We start from the raw sequence: 16728 nt of genomic DNA, 5'->3' as shown, positions 1-16728 counted from the left end.
CTCGTCTGCAACACGAGGGCTGGTCAGAGGCTCCTGAGTGCAGTGCCGGTCTGTGCGCTGGTGGCAGGCAGTCGCCCAGCCATGCACCCGACTCAGTGTGACTGTCTTCTGAGCTGGGGAGGTGGTGCCTTCTCCACACACCCCGCCCTCTTTGTCCTTTGCAGTTCAGCCTGTACACATGTCTTCCTCGTGGTGCCTGTGTCAGCCCTTGTGACAGGGTGGACCCCTGAAGCCCGCTGGGGAGGAGGGTGACTTCGGGAGGTGGCTGCTGCCTCTGACACTTTCACACACACATTACCATGGAAACCAGAGCGCTGCACATGCATGTGTGTGAGCACGGGTCAGGAGAGCAGTTCTCCCTTCAAAGGGACACCATGAGGGGCTGCACCCCCACCCGGTCACCTCCACCCCCTGCACACCCCTAGGCAGGAGAGACTGCAGGCATCCTCTCCTTTGTGCACTGAACACCCCCTGGGGCAAAAGAGCCTGGACCCAGACCTGCCCCTGCCTCCAGGAAGCCCTGGCCTTTGGGAGCAACAGGCAGGGGACAGATGACAAAGGGATAGATCAAAGGGGAAGAAGAAGGGGGCCAGGGTGGGTGGGCACCTCGAGACCCTGGGCAGGGAGCAGTCCTGACCCACCTGGTCCTGGTGCAGGGTGCGCCCACATGAGGAAACTGAGGCCTGAGAAACAGGGCCCTGCATGGGGCTGGACAGTGAGTGAGCCCAGCGAGAGCTGGCAGGCAGGGCACAGGGCTTTGTGTTGGATCTGGGAGAATTCTGGAACGCACACCCAAGCTGCCTCCGGCCCCATGGCACCCTGCTGTCACCTCGGGCAGGTCCATGAGTTGCCTCCTGGAACCTCAGGGTTCTTTGCGTGGCCCCCAAATCTGTCATCTTGGGGCCTCCCACCCCACCATTCCTTCACCCCCCCAGACCCCACAGCCGTCTGTCTGTCTGACAGCAAGCAGGGATTCCGTCTCTGCTCCTCAGAGCCCCTGAGTGCCGCCCCCTCATTATAGACTGTCCTGAGTTTAAAAAATAACCCATGAAGCCATCTCAGACCACCGTGCAGGAGAACCTGAATCCCCATCCCCCCGTCTGGTCCCTGCAGCCCCCACAGGGCGGGGCCAGGAGCCCCACCGGACCCTGCACATCAGTCTCTGCTTCCCCTGAGTCCAGCACTGGTCTCTGGAATTGACTGATTGACTGGTTGATTGGTTGATTGATTGGAAGATGAGCAGAGCTAGCTTCCAGCCAAATCTGAATGTGTGTCCTCCATTTCCATCCTCCCTTCTGGGCTCTGGTCTTGGATGAGGTAATGCCGTTCAACATTCATTCAACAAACCTTCGCTAGCCACTCACTGTGTCAGACCCTGGCCAGTCTATAGGGATGCATGAAGGGTGGGGGGATGTCACCATTCAGTCCCTGCCCTCAAGGTGCTGACAGATTCAGAAACGGTGACAATATGATGTGTGAGGTGCTGAGGCAAGTTCCATCCGGGCTTGTGAGAGCTCAGGGGAGGTGTGGCCGGCTCTGCCTGGGGGTCAGGAAGGCTTCCTGGGAGGGGGTGTTTGAGCAGGACTTGAAGGGAGAGTAGAAGTCACCCAGGCAGATATGGCCTGAATGGGGTGGGAATGGGCATTTTCTGCAGAAAAACCAGTGCTGTTAGCTGAAGGGGGAGGGGCGGGGGGGGGGTGGTCAGAGCTGGGAACAGAATGTCCACAAGCCCTTGAGGAATTGCAGACAGTCAAGAGGCCTCCCCACAGGGCACACATGGAGGGGGGTCCTAGAGGCAAGGCCAACAGGGCCTCCAGCACCAGGTGCGGGCACAGTGTGTTGGCCTGTGGCATTCTGCTCTCCCTGCCTGGGCCTAGGAGCGCAACACCCAGGCCCCACGCGGACCAAATGCACACCTGCATGGCCGCCTGGAGCACAGGCATCCGGGATGAGGGGTTCAGTGCTGCACGCGCAGCCAGGAAAGGGTCAGGCTGTTCTGGTCAGGAAGACGGAGGCTGCTGGGCCTCCAGCCCCCTCCCCCACCGCATTTCAAATCCAGAACATTCTCGGGGAAGTGGAATAAGTGGGGGCTTGCCGCCCCACCCCCCTGCTGTGTCCCTCAACGTGGGCTGTTAGGAGGATGGAAGGAGCAGGTGACGGGCAGGGGCTGGGCAAGGCTGCTTGAGAAGCAGTGGTACGACACCCTGCCCCCAGCCTGCCTACCCCGCTCCCAGGGACTGAGTCCTCACTCAGTAAATACAAGTTCATTAATAGCTGGATTAATCACACCTCATATTTTCATGGTGCCTTTAAAAATAAAACATTCAAGAGCACTTTCACACCCACCCTGGGCCTCAGAGTTACGCGGGGAGGTCTTATCATCCCAGGCTGCAGGTGAGAAAGGGGGGCTCAGCAGTGGCATGTTGGGATGTGGGGGGCAGCCTGGCGTGCAGAGCCCTCTCCCTGCCCATGACTCTGCCTGTGGCCACTCGTAGCAGATCTTCTGAAGTTCAAGGGAGAAGAAGGGGTGGACATTCAGTCACTCAGCAAATACTCCATCAGTACCCAGGCCAGACCTGGGTTCCCACTCTGAGCGGAGTCAATGTGCAAATAAATCCACCCTAATTCTGAACGGGGTGTGTACCCTGGAGGGAGGCTTAGGGGACAGGGTGGGCACTTGGGCAGGTAACAAAGAGTGTAGGTCCAGGAAAGCCTCCTGGAGGAGGTGACACATTTGCCGAAACTTGAAGGCAGGTGGAGTTCCCAGATGAATCACGTGAGGCAGGCCCACATGGTCCACTCCACTGGTCTCTTATTTCTCTCTTGGCCCCAGGCTCCCTACACACATGGACACACACACATACTCACACAGACGTGGTCTTCCCAGGGCCAGCAACGGATCCTAGGATCCTGGCTAGGATCGTTGCTCCCACACTGAATAGAGCAGCCAGAGCAGGGGTGCCAGTGCCCTCCTGAGACAGGTGGGGGCCAGCAGACCAGCCCTAGGGCTCACTAGAAGTGGGGTTCCCCCTTCAGGGCCTGAGTCATCCGCACAGCCCCGTCTGCAATTCCTGGTGACCAAGAGCCCATCAGGCCCGCTAATAAGTGAAGGAGATCTTCCTTCTGAAACCCAGGGGGCCGCTGGGCCACGTCCGTGAGGGTGGGAAAGCCATGGCCGGGTGTGGTGGCCGGAGCCTCCGGAGAGTGGGGTGGGCTCGGGAAGTGGCAGGGCCTGAAGAGCCAGCGGGCCCTGCACCTGCCCTCCTGCAGCCCTGGTGCATCTGCCCTGACAGAGCATTTCTTCCACCTTTGTCACCCCAGGAGCAGCGACAGGCACCCCACTCCAAGTCTCCAGTCACTAACGTGGGCCCAGGCATCCTTGAATTGGGTGGCAAGGACCAGGGATGGACAGTGTGGTGGTGGGGATGGAGGCCTCAGCCACTCGGCGCTTCTCCTTTGGTGGGAGCTACTGTACCAGTGAGGACGGGCCCAGGCGCAGAGAGGCTAAACAGGATGTGTGGTTTCCTGGGAGAGTAGGGAGGGGACTCCTCTCTCCAGAGTAGTGACTGTGGAGTTGGGCCCTGAGGAGAAGGGAGGAAGGTGCTGGCAGAGGATGAAGGAAGGGCATAGCAGACAGAAGACCATGGGCAGAGACCTGGAGGAGGGAGGCATGCCTAGGAGGGATCAGAGGGTGTTTCTGCACAGGAGATTAGACTGAGCCAGGACAGAGGGCTCAGGGATGCCAGCCAAAGGCCCTGGCACCATTCTGAAATGCCCGTGGAAGCCAAGCAGATGGCAGACATAGAAGCAAGGCCAGGGTGGGACAACAGAGAACGGCGGGGACTGAGGTGATCTGAAGCTTTTGCCTGTTGAAAGGATCACAGGTCACTTGGCAGTGAGCATGCTCTGCTTTGTGTTGTCTCTGATAGACAAGCACAGGATTCCTGTCAGAGAAATGCTCACCCTAGTGGCCTGCATGTGGAGGGGAGAGACCTCACCGGGCCTTCGTTCAGACGAGAGGCCTAACCGGACAGTGAAGCCTCAGGAGGTTGCAGGAGCTGACCACAGGGTGAAGGTCACAGCGGGCTCAGGGGCCAGAGGGGAAGGCAGTTCTGCCGCCCAGGCAGCTTCTGTAGCCCCTAGAGGACACCCAGTGGGGCCTGAATGTACCCCCACCCATGGCGGGAGTGTCCTTGCTGGAGGGCATAGCTGTAACCTAGAAAGTGCCCTTTGGGTTCTACCCAATAAAAGTCCCCCCACCGGGGTGGGGAGGGGCGGTCACACCAGTGTGGCATGACCGAGGCCCTGGAGAAGTGAGCTATGTCCCTTATTGGTCACAGTACATTTATTTTTCATTAGCAGTTAAATGTAGACATGAGGGATTGTGCTGGGTTCAGCAGGCGGCTGACGTGAGCAGTGCTTGGCGCCGTGATCGATAGGGAGGCCGGAGGACCACGCACCCACTCCCTGCCCACACCCCCAGCCATGACCCCTGCCCACCCAGCCTCTAGCCAGGAGACAGGCACAGGCCATCACGTTGAGTCTCCGCAAGGGGAGGTCCCAGGCAGGCCCTGCCACGGGGGGCTCCCACCCGTTCTAGAGCCTGTGACCCCTGTCCCTGAGCCCCCTGCAGGCCCTGCTCGGGAGTCAAGTTGGCTGAGATCCTGTAGCTTCCCCAATAAATGTCCAGAGAGACCACTGGGCCTCTCCCCACTCCAAGTCCATATCAGAAGCTCACCATCCGATTCATTCTCTAGACCTTGCAGCCGGAGCCGGATGCCGCCCTACGCAGGCTGAGCCCGCTCTCTGGGTCAGGGACTTGCAAGTGGCTGCTGAGTGACAGTGAAAAGCAACTGGAATAACAAAAGGGGCATGAGGCTGCTCCAAGGCATTTTTTGAGTCCAAGGCCGGAGCTGGGGTGTCTGAGGACTCCCCTCGGGCCTCAGAGTCCCCATTTATATCTAAGTGACTTCTCCTCTCTGCCTGCATCCCCACCACCCCCATCTGAGGGCAGGGCACCTGCCAGCTCCTGCCTCAGTTTCCTCATCAGCCCGCACCCTGAAGAGCTTGCTGTGAGGGTTCCTGAGCTGAGGGAGCTGCACTTGGCCATCCTCAGTGCAAACCCCTGTGGTGGCAGCAGCCAGCACTTACTGAGCACGCGCCGAGTGCTTTTCTCATTTCACCCTCAGAACCTAAGAACTGGGTGCTATCTCCCTGTCCGTCAGGCGAGGAAAGAGGCTAGAGGGTTGGGGGCTTCCTTGAAGTCACAGCGGGTTTCCCAGCCTCTCCGCAGGCATTCCCAGCTCCCCTGCCTGGCCCAGGGCGTCTATAGGACCAGGCGCAGATCCCCTCCCCCAGGTCACAGTCTGGGAGGGAGGGGGCCAACTCCCACCTTAGAAAGAGAGGGTCCCTGTGCAGGCAGGAGAGAGGGCCACACGGATGCTCCCTGGAGGGTGGGCCCAGGCACCAGGCGGCAGGCCTCCCTGGTAGAAGCCCGCTGTGAGTTTGAGCTGCCTGTGGGAAGGGTAGTGGAGCCAGGGGGCCGACCTGGTGAGGCTCCAGGCTCCACCACGGGCAGGCCGGCCTCCATCGCACAGATGGCAAAGCAGCAATTCGCCCAAGGCCACCACAGCAGGGAGCAGAGTGGGTAGAGGCCCATGTGGACCGTGAGTGTGTGCTGGTGGGGACATCACTGCAGCCCTGAGGGGGCCAGGCCGGCAGGGGTCTGTGTGGTGGGCAGCGGTGTGTGGAGGCTGAGGGTGCTCTCACTGCCTCCTCCCACTCCCCCCAACCCCCACCCTCTCAGGGGTCCTGCTGGTTTAGCAGCCTGTCACACTGCTGTGGGGTTTACCTCTGCCAAAGCCTCAGAGCCAATTACCTGTGTAATTAGCAACAAATGACTTGTGGGATGGTTGTGGTTTTCAGTTAAAATTAGAAGGAAACCCATACTCAGGTCTCCTTGAAGGGTGGGACGTGGCCCAGGTCCCTCAGGCTCCCAGACACACTCTCCTGGCTCCCATCCTGTCCCGGGCCACCCGCAGCCCAGGCCACCGCACCTGCCCTCCCCCGGGCCTCTCCTGTAAGCTGTGCCACCTCCCCTCCTTCACTCACTTGGTATGCTCTGAGCACCTACTGTGTGAAGGGCAGGAATGGGGATCAGCCCTGAAGCAACCGGAGACAGCCAGGGCAGCAGAGGAAGGGGCTCCTACTCTCCCCTGGGTCCCCCGCACCCCAGGGCAGGGGGTTGCCTCACCAGATCCCAGAGCTCCTACCCGGGTGGTAACGAGCCTGACTGCTGCCGCCCTTGTCTCATTCGTCTCCGCCGTCTTCAGCTGGGGGGGGTGGGCTGCTCCTCCCCCATGTTACAGAGGGGACACTGAGGCGGGCGAGGGGGGGACATTTAGCATCTGGGCTGGTAGTGGCAACATGCCTTACTCCTCCCTCAGCCCCAGCAGCTGGCTTCCCATGGCCTGGCCCTGCCCCTGAATGGGCAGGGAACCCCCGGAGGACCCCGAAAGCCCAGCAGAGGCCTGGTTCACCTTCCGCCTTTGCCCTGCTGCAGGTGCCCAGCAGAATGCCACGGTGGCCAACCCGGTGCCCGGCGCCAACCCAGACCTGCTTCCCAACTTCCTGGTGGAGCCTGAGGACGTGTACATCGTCAAGAACAAGCCGGTGCTGCTGGTGTGCAAGGCCGTGCCCGCCACGCAGATCTTCTTCAAGTGCAACGGGGAGTGGGTGCGCCAGGTGGACCACGTGATCGAGCGCAGCACGGACGGGAGCAGCGGTGAGGCGGGCCGGGCGGCGGGCGGACCGCGGGAAGGGGAGGCCCCGCTGCAGCCTGTGAGCACGAGGCCAGGATGTAAACGGGCTCCACACCGAGGGCTCATACACCAGCACCCGTCCTGGGAGTTCCCCACCAGACCTCACAGCTTGGAGGGGGAGTAGCAGAGAAGACCCTGAAATGCCCAGGGAGCCATGGAGGAGCAGGTCCCCACCGCTGTGTCAGCCAGGCTCTGCCTGGGTAGCTGCGCCAGCAAAGAAAGGGGGTTTGGAAGGGATGGATCCCAAATTATTGAAGAACTCAGGGACCTAACACTCTGAGTAATTAATGCAGGGGTCCTCAAACTACGGCCCGGGGGCCACATGCAAATACAAATATTGTATTTGTTCCCGTTTTGTTTTTTTACTTCAAAATAAGATATGTGCAGTGTGCATAGGAATTTGTTCATAGTTTTTTTTTAACTATAATCCGGCCCTCCAATGGTCTGAGGGACAGTGAACTGGCCCCTGTTTAAAAAGTTTGAGGACCCCTGATTTAATGTTTGCATTCGTTCGTTTATCCATCCACTTACACGTTCTCTGAGCACTCTCTCTGTGCTGGTGACACGGCCCCGCATGGAGGTAGGTGGGCAGCATGGTGACCTCGCAGCGAGGCCTGGGGGCTGTGGCAGCCAGAGGAGAACAGGACGGAGGCTGCCTGGGGAGGTGACATGGAAAAGGAGGGGATAGCAACTGGTCAGGGAGAGGAAAGGGAAGGGTGTCCCAGGCAAGGGACACAGCACAACAAAGGCTTGGAGGCAGATGGGTGCAAGTCGGGGGTCAGCAGGAAAAATGTGGGTGCGCACAGGGGCAGTGATGTCATCCAGTAGCCTCACCCATTCGGCTCTGGCATGAGGTCACAGTTCCATGGGATTTCCAGCTGCCATTCACATGGACAGAGCTATGGGTGACACTCGGGGGCCAGTGTGGGGGAGGGGGGCTGGAGGGAGGGGCAGATCCAGAGATGCTGAGGAGAGAGAACCAGTGGACTTGGCTGAGCCTGGAGAGGGGGGTTCCAGGGCCGGAAGCAGACCGGAGAAGTGCCCTCTGTAGGAGACCTCACGCCCCGCCTCCAGCCCGGCCTGAGGCTGCCGGTGGGCCATGAGCGGCCTGCGGAGCTGACAACAGCCTCTCCTCCTCACTAACTTACCCAGTGAAGCTCCTCGCCTCTCCCTTTGTCCTGGTGCTTTGTGGAGCCCTCAGGTTGAGTCCTGAGCCCCTTCCCCAGAGGCCTCAGCCAACCTGAGACAGCACACATTCCCTGTGGGGTATGGCCACCAGTGTGAGGTCAGAGAGGCAGTGCAGCCGGGATAGGAGGCTGTGCCCAGGGTGATTCACGCTGATGCCCAGCCAGACAGGGGACCGCGGGCCCATAGAGGTGGCCCCCGCTCCAGGCAGGAGCTGCTGGGTGACCCAGGAAGGATCCCAGAAAAGAGTACCATCCAAGCTCATCTTAGGACCAACCTGAAGCCAGCATTTCCCAGGCCAAGGACCAGAAGTGCTGGTGTAAGAATGGTGGGCCAGCAGTGGGGCCAGATTGGGGCGGGAGAAGTGGGCTGTGGCCAGACTGGCACTGTGGGAAGTTGGTGCCGGGCGGAGGCGGCTGGAGGAGGGCGATTCCTGCCCAGAGGACAGGAAGCTCTCACAATACTCTGCCCGGGTTTAGGCTGAGTGTGATCCCGTCCTCAGAACCAGCCTGTCGGATAGAGACGGGATGGAGGCCTTGGCTCTGACTCCTATAGGACCCCAAAAGGCTCTAACCAGGCATCCGGCCCACAGAACTCACCCCATTCTCCCAGGGTCAGCAGGGGCTGGCCCTCCCTGCAAGCACCAGCACCCCCCCCCCCCCCCAGCGATTCTGCCCGGGCCTTTGAGCCGGCATTGCCCTGGCCTGTGGGCGCCTGGTGCTGGCAGCTTTCTTCCTTCGGTCCTCGGGTGTTAACTGAGCGCCTGCTCTGTGCCGGGCCTGGATTGGTGCAGGAAGTCAGCCTCCATGGGAGGGGATGGAGAAGGTCGGTGATCTCTGTGGCCCAAGAGAGTCCCTGGCGCCATCAGCACCTCCCAGAGCCAGAGCCTCTGCTCACATTACCCTCCTGCCCACGTGGCAGCTTTGGGGCTCACATTGTCCCAGTGGAGAGTCTGCCTTCCCCAGGGCAAGTCCCCTCCCTCCCTGAGCCTCAGTTTCCTCCTCTGTAAATGGGGATGAGGAGGGCCCCTTGCACGTTGGAGGGGGAAGCCACGAGATCTCGTACACCCAGTCAGAGCCCAGCTCCAGGCCTTTCCTCCCCACCCCACGCCCAGGGCCTCTGCAGCTTTTTGCGTGAGTCCTCCCACTGCTGTGGCAAGTCCCCCGGGGAAAGGACAGATGAGGAGGAGGAAGCCACAGCCAGAGACCTGCCTTTCCTCAGCCTTGAGGGTCTGTCCTAGAACCCCTGGCAGGCCCCAGGCCAGCCCTGCTCCTTGTCTCCTGGAATCACGAGGCCTGGAATCCATGGCTTAGCTGAGACCCAGGCCCAGCACACATGCTGAGGGCCCCCAGCCCACAGTCCCCAGCAGACTCTGCTGGCCTTGCTCCTTCCAGCCAGCCAGACCAGCAGAGCTCATGGGGCCATGTCCCCCCCCCCCCCCCCCCGCCTCAACCCCAGGACCCTCACCTGACCTCAGGTCTTCCATGGCCAGCACACCTGATTTTCATTGATCTTGTTGATTTCTCAACACAGAGCCTTTGAGTGCTTTGAATCTCAGATAGGCTTCCCTTCCTTGCCCACAAACACAGGCCATGGCACCATGGAGGCCCAGAGCAGAGCCTGACCCAGAACTTCCTGGGCTCAGGCAGGTGTGGCAGTGATCAGAGGTCAGCCCAGACCTGCAGCCACACCCATTCCTGTGTGGGACTGAGGGTGGCTGGGCGGAAGCCCCGGGAGAGAGCGCCCTGTTCCCCCTCACTTGCCCCCATTCCCAATCAGAAGACCAGGGTTAGGGACCAAAGCCTGAAAACCCTCAACCCAAACCTGCTGATGCTGGAACAGCCTGAAATTTTTGAAGCCAAGCGTTGGAGTCCAGTCTGGGGGTGTCATTTATTGTTACATAAACTGATTGGTTATTAGACACAGATTGGTGAGAACCTGAGCTCAAACTTGGCCTCAGAGCCCCCACCTTGCCAATCCTCTCCTTCCCATAAATACTCAGCCCATACTCCCCGGGCCTCCCCACGTGCCCCCTGCTCACACCCCACACGCTCCTGGGCCCCGTCCCTCCCCAAGGCCGGCATCTGCTCACATTTACCAGGCAGGTGCAGACAGCCATGCCCAGAAACCGCTCCCAGGATCCAGGCTGCTCCGAGACCTGCAGGGAAACGGGCACAGCCCCTCACCTCATGGGCTGGTCAGGGCAGAGTCTGATCTCCCCTTGGGCCCACCGCCCTCCTGGAGCTTGTGGGGTTGAAGGGCGCTGCCTGGAAGTGGGACATGGAGGATAAACTTGGCCCTCGTTTACGGCAGCAGGAAGGAGCCGAGGAGGTGGCAGGACAGGAGTGGGAGGAGGCGGGGAGAAAGAAATAGGCACGCTTAAATTTAGTGCTGTTCTCCCAGGCTGATTGCCGGGCGGGGCGTGAGCTCCCCAACCCCCTACGGGATGGATGGCCCACCCATAGACCTGTCTGCCCAGAGAGAAAAACTCCCCAGTTCAGAATGTTCTGGAGGTCTGCGCCGCTGAGTGTGTGCATGGCTTCTACTGAGGTGCTTCAAGACTCAGTGTGCTTAGCAGGCGGCTGGTGCCCAGGGCCCCCTGTACACAGACCCTGTGAGAGCCCCTCTGCCCTCAGCCCTCACCACACCCCCCAGAGAACCTCAGAGAATGACCTCAGGCAGAGGTGACACCGTCCCCCAATCTCCTGTGAGAACTAGCCAGAGGCAGGGGCGAGTGATAGGAACCAAGGCGGGAGCTGGGGGCTCAGTGAGGAGGGTGTGGGCAGGGGTCAGGGGAGACACGGTTAGAGAAATTAAGAGAGAAAACAGCCTCCCTGCTCAGCTGGACTGCTGCTCCTCCTGCAATGCAGCCCTAATTGAATTTCTCTGTTAACAATGGAAACACATTGCTGCCCGGCCTCTCTCCCTCTTTCTGATAAGCCACTGACCCGAGGGAAATTGGGGTCAGAAGGAGGAGAAATTGGAAACAAACGGTCTTTTCTCACTCCTGGGACATTGGTTCTGGCCCAGGGCCAGGAGGCTGCTGTCCCCTCTTCTGGGTCCTCAGAAGGTCTGGGCCCTCCTCGTACCCCCACTCCCTGGGTCCCAGTGTGGCCGAGGGCAGGGGCCTGCGTCCATTCTTGAGCGAGGTCCTCTAGCTCAGCTGGTGCAGAGCAGGTCCCGACACCCATCCCAGGCAGCCTCCCCGTGTGGGCCACCCCCTCACCCTTGCAGACACTTCTCCCTAATGGCCTGGGTCCTCCCAGCCCACCCAGGTGACTACAGGACACCCTCAACATGCTTTGGGTTCAGATCGCCGTGGGAGGAGGACCTACGGCAAGCCCTCGTCCTGTGAGCATGTTCCGTCACCCATAGTGGGAGCAGTGCGGCCCAGGGCTCGGGCGGGGTGGATAGGGGGTGCAGAAGACAACAGCCAGCATGCGGGGATTGCTTGCTAAGCCCAGGGGTCTATTATCACACTAGGCAATGGGTGCAATTATCCTGTTAATAGCTGCTATTATGTTATCACATGTCAGGGTCCACCTGCTAACCCCCAGGAAGCTGAGCCAGATCCTTCCTCACCCTTTTACCCACAAAGCCCTCGGGCTGGCCAGTCTGCCACACCCCTTCTTCCTGGGGTCCTGGGAGGCCAGCCCCTGCTGCCAGAAGCCCCATTAGGGGCATTTCTGTAAGAGACTCTGGAGACAGGCCCCTGGGTAACGGAGTACAAAGAATGGAAGGACTAAGAACCTACCCCTAGCTTCCAGGGCAGACCCACTGAGCTCCTGTGGGTCCCCCAGAGTGCCCTCCAGGTTGAGAGTTGCCCCGTGTCTGCTCTGGCCTGGAACAGGGAGGCTCAGGGTGGCCCGGGCCCTAGCAACCCACCCCTCCCGCCCCCAGGCCTGCCTGCCATGGAGGTCCGCATCAACGTCTCGAGGCAGCAGGTGGAGAAGGTGTTTGGGCTGGAGGAGTACTGGTGCCAGTGCGTGGCCTGGAGCTCCTCAGGCACCACCAAGAGCCAGAAGGCCTACATCCGAATAGCCTGTGAGTCCGGGGCCTGCCCTCAGGTTGTGGGGGCGGGGAGGATCCTGTCAGAAAGCCTGGGTCCTGCCTTGATGGGAGGAAGAGCCACCCATAGCCGCTGCGCACTTGGCACCTCCTTCTGCCATGTGCCGTGGCTCCTGTGGGGCCGGGGAAGCAGGCCAGGCTACGGGCACGAGGCGCCCAGCTGGAGGACGCTCTTGCTCTTCCAGATTTGCGCAAGAACTTTGAGCAGGAGCCGCTGGCCAAGGAGGTGTCCCTGGAGCAGGGTATCGTGTTGCCCTGCCGCCCGCCGGAGGGCATCCCCCCGGCAGAGGTGAGGGGACTCCCAAGCTCGGGTCCTGCCTGCCCAGCCCCCAGGCTGACCCCCAGGGACTGCTCTCACCCGGGGCTGTGCAGAGGTGTGGCTCCTTCCCCAGGTGGAGTGGCTCCGGAATGAGGACCTGGTGGACCCGTCCCTGGACCCCAACGTGTACATCACCCGGGAGCACAGCCTGGTGGTGCGACAGGCGCGCCTGGCCGACACGGCCAACTACACCTGCGTGGCCAAGAACATCGTCGCCCGACGCCGCAGCGCCTCCGCCGCCGTCATCGTCTACGGTGGGCCCCGGCACTGGCAGGGCAGGGAGAGCTCGGAAGTCCTCGGGGTGGCACTGTGACTGGCTCCCCAGGGAGGCAGGGCCAGGCGGGCCAGGCGGTGGGCTGACTGGGAAGGGCAGGGCCTGTCTGGGCCTATCAGGGAGCCAAAGGGTGTGTGGGCGAAGGTGCGGGTGGCTGGTCATCTGTAGCCACACCATCCCCTGGCTGACTTGTGGGCAGGGAGCGTTGTGCAGGAGATGAGGGTTCAGAGGGAGACTAGGAAGTGACCTTGGGCGGGAAGTAGTGTTCTGGGCGCCCCAGGAGCAGGCAGAGGGAGCGGGTGCAGAAGTTGCCCCTCTGAAGGCTGGAGTCTGAGCTGGAGGGGCCTGGGAGCTACAAGTTCGGGCTGGCTGCCCTAGTGCCCACAGCACCTGCTGGTGGAAGGAAGGGGCAGTTGGCACAGTGTGGCCTGCCCTCCAGGGCTTCCCCTCCAGCCCCCTGCCCTGGTCCCTGGGCCAGCATGTCTGAGGAAGCCCCCGCTCCCTGACCCCAGTCCTTCTCTGTCTGGCCAGTGAACGGTGGGTGGTCGACGTGGACCGAGTGGTCCGTCTGCAGCGCCAGCTGTGGGCGCGGCTGGCAGAAACGGAGCCGGAGCTGCACCAACCCGGCGCCTCTCAACGGGGGCGCCTTCTGTGAGGGGCAGAATGTCCAGAAAACAGCCTGCGCCACCCTGTGCCCAGGTACCAGCGGCTGCCGCCTCCTGCATCGCTCCTCACCTCGCCATCTCCGTGCCCTGGCTCCATCACACCCGCCAGCCTGCCCCCCATGGCTCCATCCCACCCGCCCGCACGTAGGGCCAGGCTCAGTCCAAGGCCAGGATGGGGTTCAGTATGATGGAGGCAGGGCTCGGTCCATATCCGGCTCCGTCTCGGCAGAGGGTCTGAGCCCCAGAGTTTCAGGTACAGTCAGGACAGGGGCAGTCAGTGGGGCAAGGGCAGGGCTTAGCCTGGGTGCCCACACGGCCCCAGGGCCGCGGCAGCCCCCTGGTGTGGGTAGAGCCAAACAGGCAGGTGTCATTGTGCCTCCCATCATTAGCATGTGTCATCCAGGCCAGCTGGACACCAGAGGGTGTGCAGGGGGGGCCTCCCTGGCCCTGGCCTTGCACCCAGAGCCTGAGCTGGCTCCCCAGGCTGACAGTGTCATCTCCTCTCTCTGTGTCTGTCTCCCCTAGTGGACGGCAGCTGGAGCCCGTGGAGCAAGTGGTCGGCCTGTGGGCTTGACTGCACCCACTGGCGGAGCCGCGAGTGCTCTGACCCAGCACCCCGCAACGGAGGCGAGGAGTGCCAGGGTGCCGACCTGGACTCCCGAAACTGCACCAGCGACCTCTGTGTGCACAGTGAGTCCTCTGCCCTGGGAGTCCTCTTGAGTTTGCCAGGACTGGCCCTGCCCAGCTCCAGGGAGGTGGTGGCTCAGGGATTTAGTCCCCTGCCACAGGCTGCACCCCCCTCTCCAAAGCTCAGGACCCTCGGGGATCCCCATCATAAACACCCACATGCGGGCCCCTGCACACCCCAATACACCCCTCGTCTCCCCCAAAACATGCATACTTTTGAGCTTTTACTGTGCACATGCCCCCCTCCCCCTCTCCTGAAACATCACCTCCTCCCTGTCCCCCAAGTGCACAGGCAAGTCCTGTGGGGACACCAGGCCTGTGAGGCCTGTTAATTATAAGGCCATAACTAACAATTAAAGATCTCTGTTGGATTTTTTTCTCTAGAACACACCCTCCCCCATTCTTTCAATTAAAAACCTAATTATCTGTGTCAATTCCTTTCTGATGGACATTTCTTCCATTATGCAAAGCCCTTCTAAAATCAATACGGCTTCCTCTGGGCAGTCAATCACCCTCCCCAGCCGCGCCCCCGGCCTGGAGAGGCAGGCGAGGAGAAGAGCCCTGGCAGGGACCAGGGACGAGGTGGGCAGACCCCCCAGGAAGCGGATCCCATGCTCTGGGGGGTCTCAGGAGCTCCCCGCGGCTTCAGCTGCCTGGGCCCCAGAAGCGGGGGTTCAGTCTAGCAGCCCCATCCAAGGCCTCCTGGGGAAGTGTCTCTTCCCCGCCCGCCTGGGGATCAGCAGCCTCCGCCTGAATCGAGCCTGTGAGGGATGTGATTGGCTCTGTGACACAGGAGGTGGTGGCAGATGCAGGGCGGGGATGCACGCATGCTGACTCCCTGCTCGCGCGCCAGCGTCCGCTGCCCAATAGTGCTGATGCCCAAGGAGTGGGAACCGCTGACCTCTCCCCCTCCCCCCCACCCCCCGCAGCTGCTTCTGGGCCAGAGGACGTGGCTCTCTACGTGGGCCTCGTCGCCGTGGCCGTGTGTCTCCTCCTGCTGCTGCTCGTCCTCATCCTCGTTTATTGCCGTAAGAAGGAGGGGCTGGACTCAGATGTGGCCGACTCCTCCATCCTCACCTCCGGCTTTCAGCCCGTCAGCATCAAGCCCAGCAAAGCAGGTGTGGTGCCTCTGCCCCCAGCTCCCGCCCTGGCCCCCATGCCAGGGGCCCCCCGGCCTGGCCACCCTCAGTGCCACTCCCTGAGTCTGCCTTTATCCTGCAGACAATCCCCATCTGCTCACCATCCAGCCAGACCTCAGCACCACCACCACCACCTACCAGGGCAGCCTGTGTCCCCGGCAGGACGGACCCAGCCCCAAGTTCCAGCTAACCAATGGGCACCTGCTCAGCCCGCTGAGTGGCGGCCGCCACACGCTGCACCACAGCTCGCCCACCTCTGAGGCCGAGGACTTTGTCTCCCGCCTGTCCACCCAGAACTACTTCCGCTCCCTGCCGCGAGGCATCAGCAACATGGCCTATGGGACTTTCAACTTCCTCGGGGGCCGGCTGATGATCCCTCATACAGGTGGGAAGGGCCCCAAAGTGCTCGGGGAGCTCTCAGAGGCAAGACTAGCATCCGTGTCCCTCCTATGCCACTCATCCTCACCCCAAACGCGGAGCTAGGCCAGCAAGGAAAGGAGGTCGAGTCTGGGAGACGACCCAGTTGTGGCTGACAGTGGGGCTGGCACTGAGGCCGCGGCCAGAGCTGTCTCCCTTCTGTGGCCTGGGGCACAGGACTTCTGTCCATTCGTGTACATGTGCCGGCTCCAGGAGGGCCCTGGGCTCCCAGGTGGGACAGGTGAAGAAACAGCAAAAGACAAGCACCTAGACAAGGGGCTCTTCCACCCACCACCTCACACAACCCCTCTGCCGGGGTCTCAGACACCTCGATAAAAAATCCACAGACCTCCATGGGCATCTTTCAAAGAAGCTTCGTACCTCTGGTGTGGCTGGCCACTCCCACCTGAAATTCTCTCTTCCCTCGGCTTAGATGACCTCACATAGCCCTGGGTTTCTGGTCCCTTTTCAGCTGCTCCGGGTGCCTGTTCCCAAATGTAGGTGTTCATCAGAGCTCCCTCCTGGCTCCGTCTCCCACTCCATGGCTCTGATCGCCATGTCTGTGCAGATCACTCCCACTCCTAATCCCCAGCCACAGTTCTCCTGGGCGACAGAATCCTACACCCAGCTGCCTCCTGGGCAGCTCCATCTGGAAGTCTCACATTCCTTGTGCCCAAAACAGCACCGTCTCCCACCCTCCCCCACAACCTCCTGCTTCCCGGCTTTCCCCACCTCAGGGACAGCACAGTTGAGTCAGAAACTGGAGGTCACCTTGACCTCCTGCTCTTCTTCACTTGCCCCTCACCTCTACGTCAGTCACACACCCATCCCATCATTCCTCCTCCTCAAATGTTCCTGCACCCCACTGCTCCTCGTCTTCCCACAGCCTCTCCCGGTCCTGACCACCACGCCTACCTGTCATCGGTCACAGCGCCAGGCATTCGCCGGTGCAGCCACACTTCGTCATGTCCCTCTCCTTTCCGGGACTTCCCAATGCCCCCTGCAAAGCCCACGTGACAAGGCCATAGTGGCCCCTCCCCTGCTGGCCAACTGTGGTGGCCTCTTTCCTCCTGAGGAAGCTTCTGCACGTGGCAGCCACGGTGGGCTCCCAGCACCCCACGCACACACGATCCCCCTCCCCTCCCACCAGGTC

At 61.3% G+C, this 16728-nt stretch overlaps 1 protein-coding gene across 2 annotated transcripts in view; it reads left to right on the top strand.

The window, feature by feature from the left end:
- Positions 1-16728, top strand: part of UNC5A (unc-5 netrin receptor A) — a gene marked incomplete at its 5' end in the record, with an annotated part of 57179 nt that overhangs the window by 35631 nt on the left and 4820 nt on the right. The window contains 8 exons of one of the 2 annotated variants that reach the window (XM_081092061.1): positions 6563-6784; positions 11907-12050; positions 12260-12363; positions 12467-12647; positions 13199-13366; positions 13858-14022; positions 14949-15137; positions 15241-15543. In XM_081092061.1, the coding sequence (XP_080948187.1) occupies positions 6563-6784; positions 11907-12050; positions 12260-12363; positions 12467-12647; positions 13199-13366; positions 13858-14022; positions 14949-15137; positions 15241-15543 (1476 nt within the window). The remainder of the gene's footprint in view (positions 1-6562; positions 6785-11906; positions 12051-12259; positions 12364-12466; positions 12648-13198; positions 13367-13857; positions 14023-14948; positions 15138-15240; positions 15544-16728) is intronic. The other variant, XM_081092062.1, reaches the window with a different exon arrangement.

The sequence above is a fragment of the Myotis nattereri genome (assembly GCF_964212035.1).
Source record: "Myotis nattereri genome assembly, chromosome: 5".
Lineage (NCBI taxonomy): Eukaryota > Metazoa > Chordata > Mammalia > Chiroptera > Vespertilionidae > Myotis > Myotis nattereri.
The sequence above is the reverse complement of the archived record's forward strand: the minus strand, read 5'-3'. Positions and strand labels throughout refer to the sequence as shown.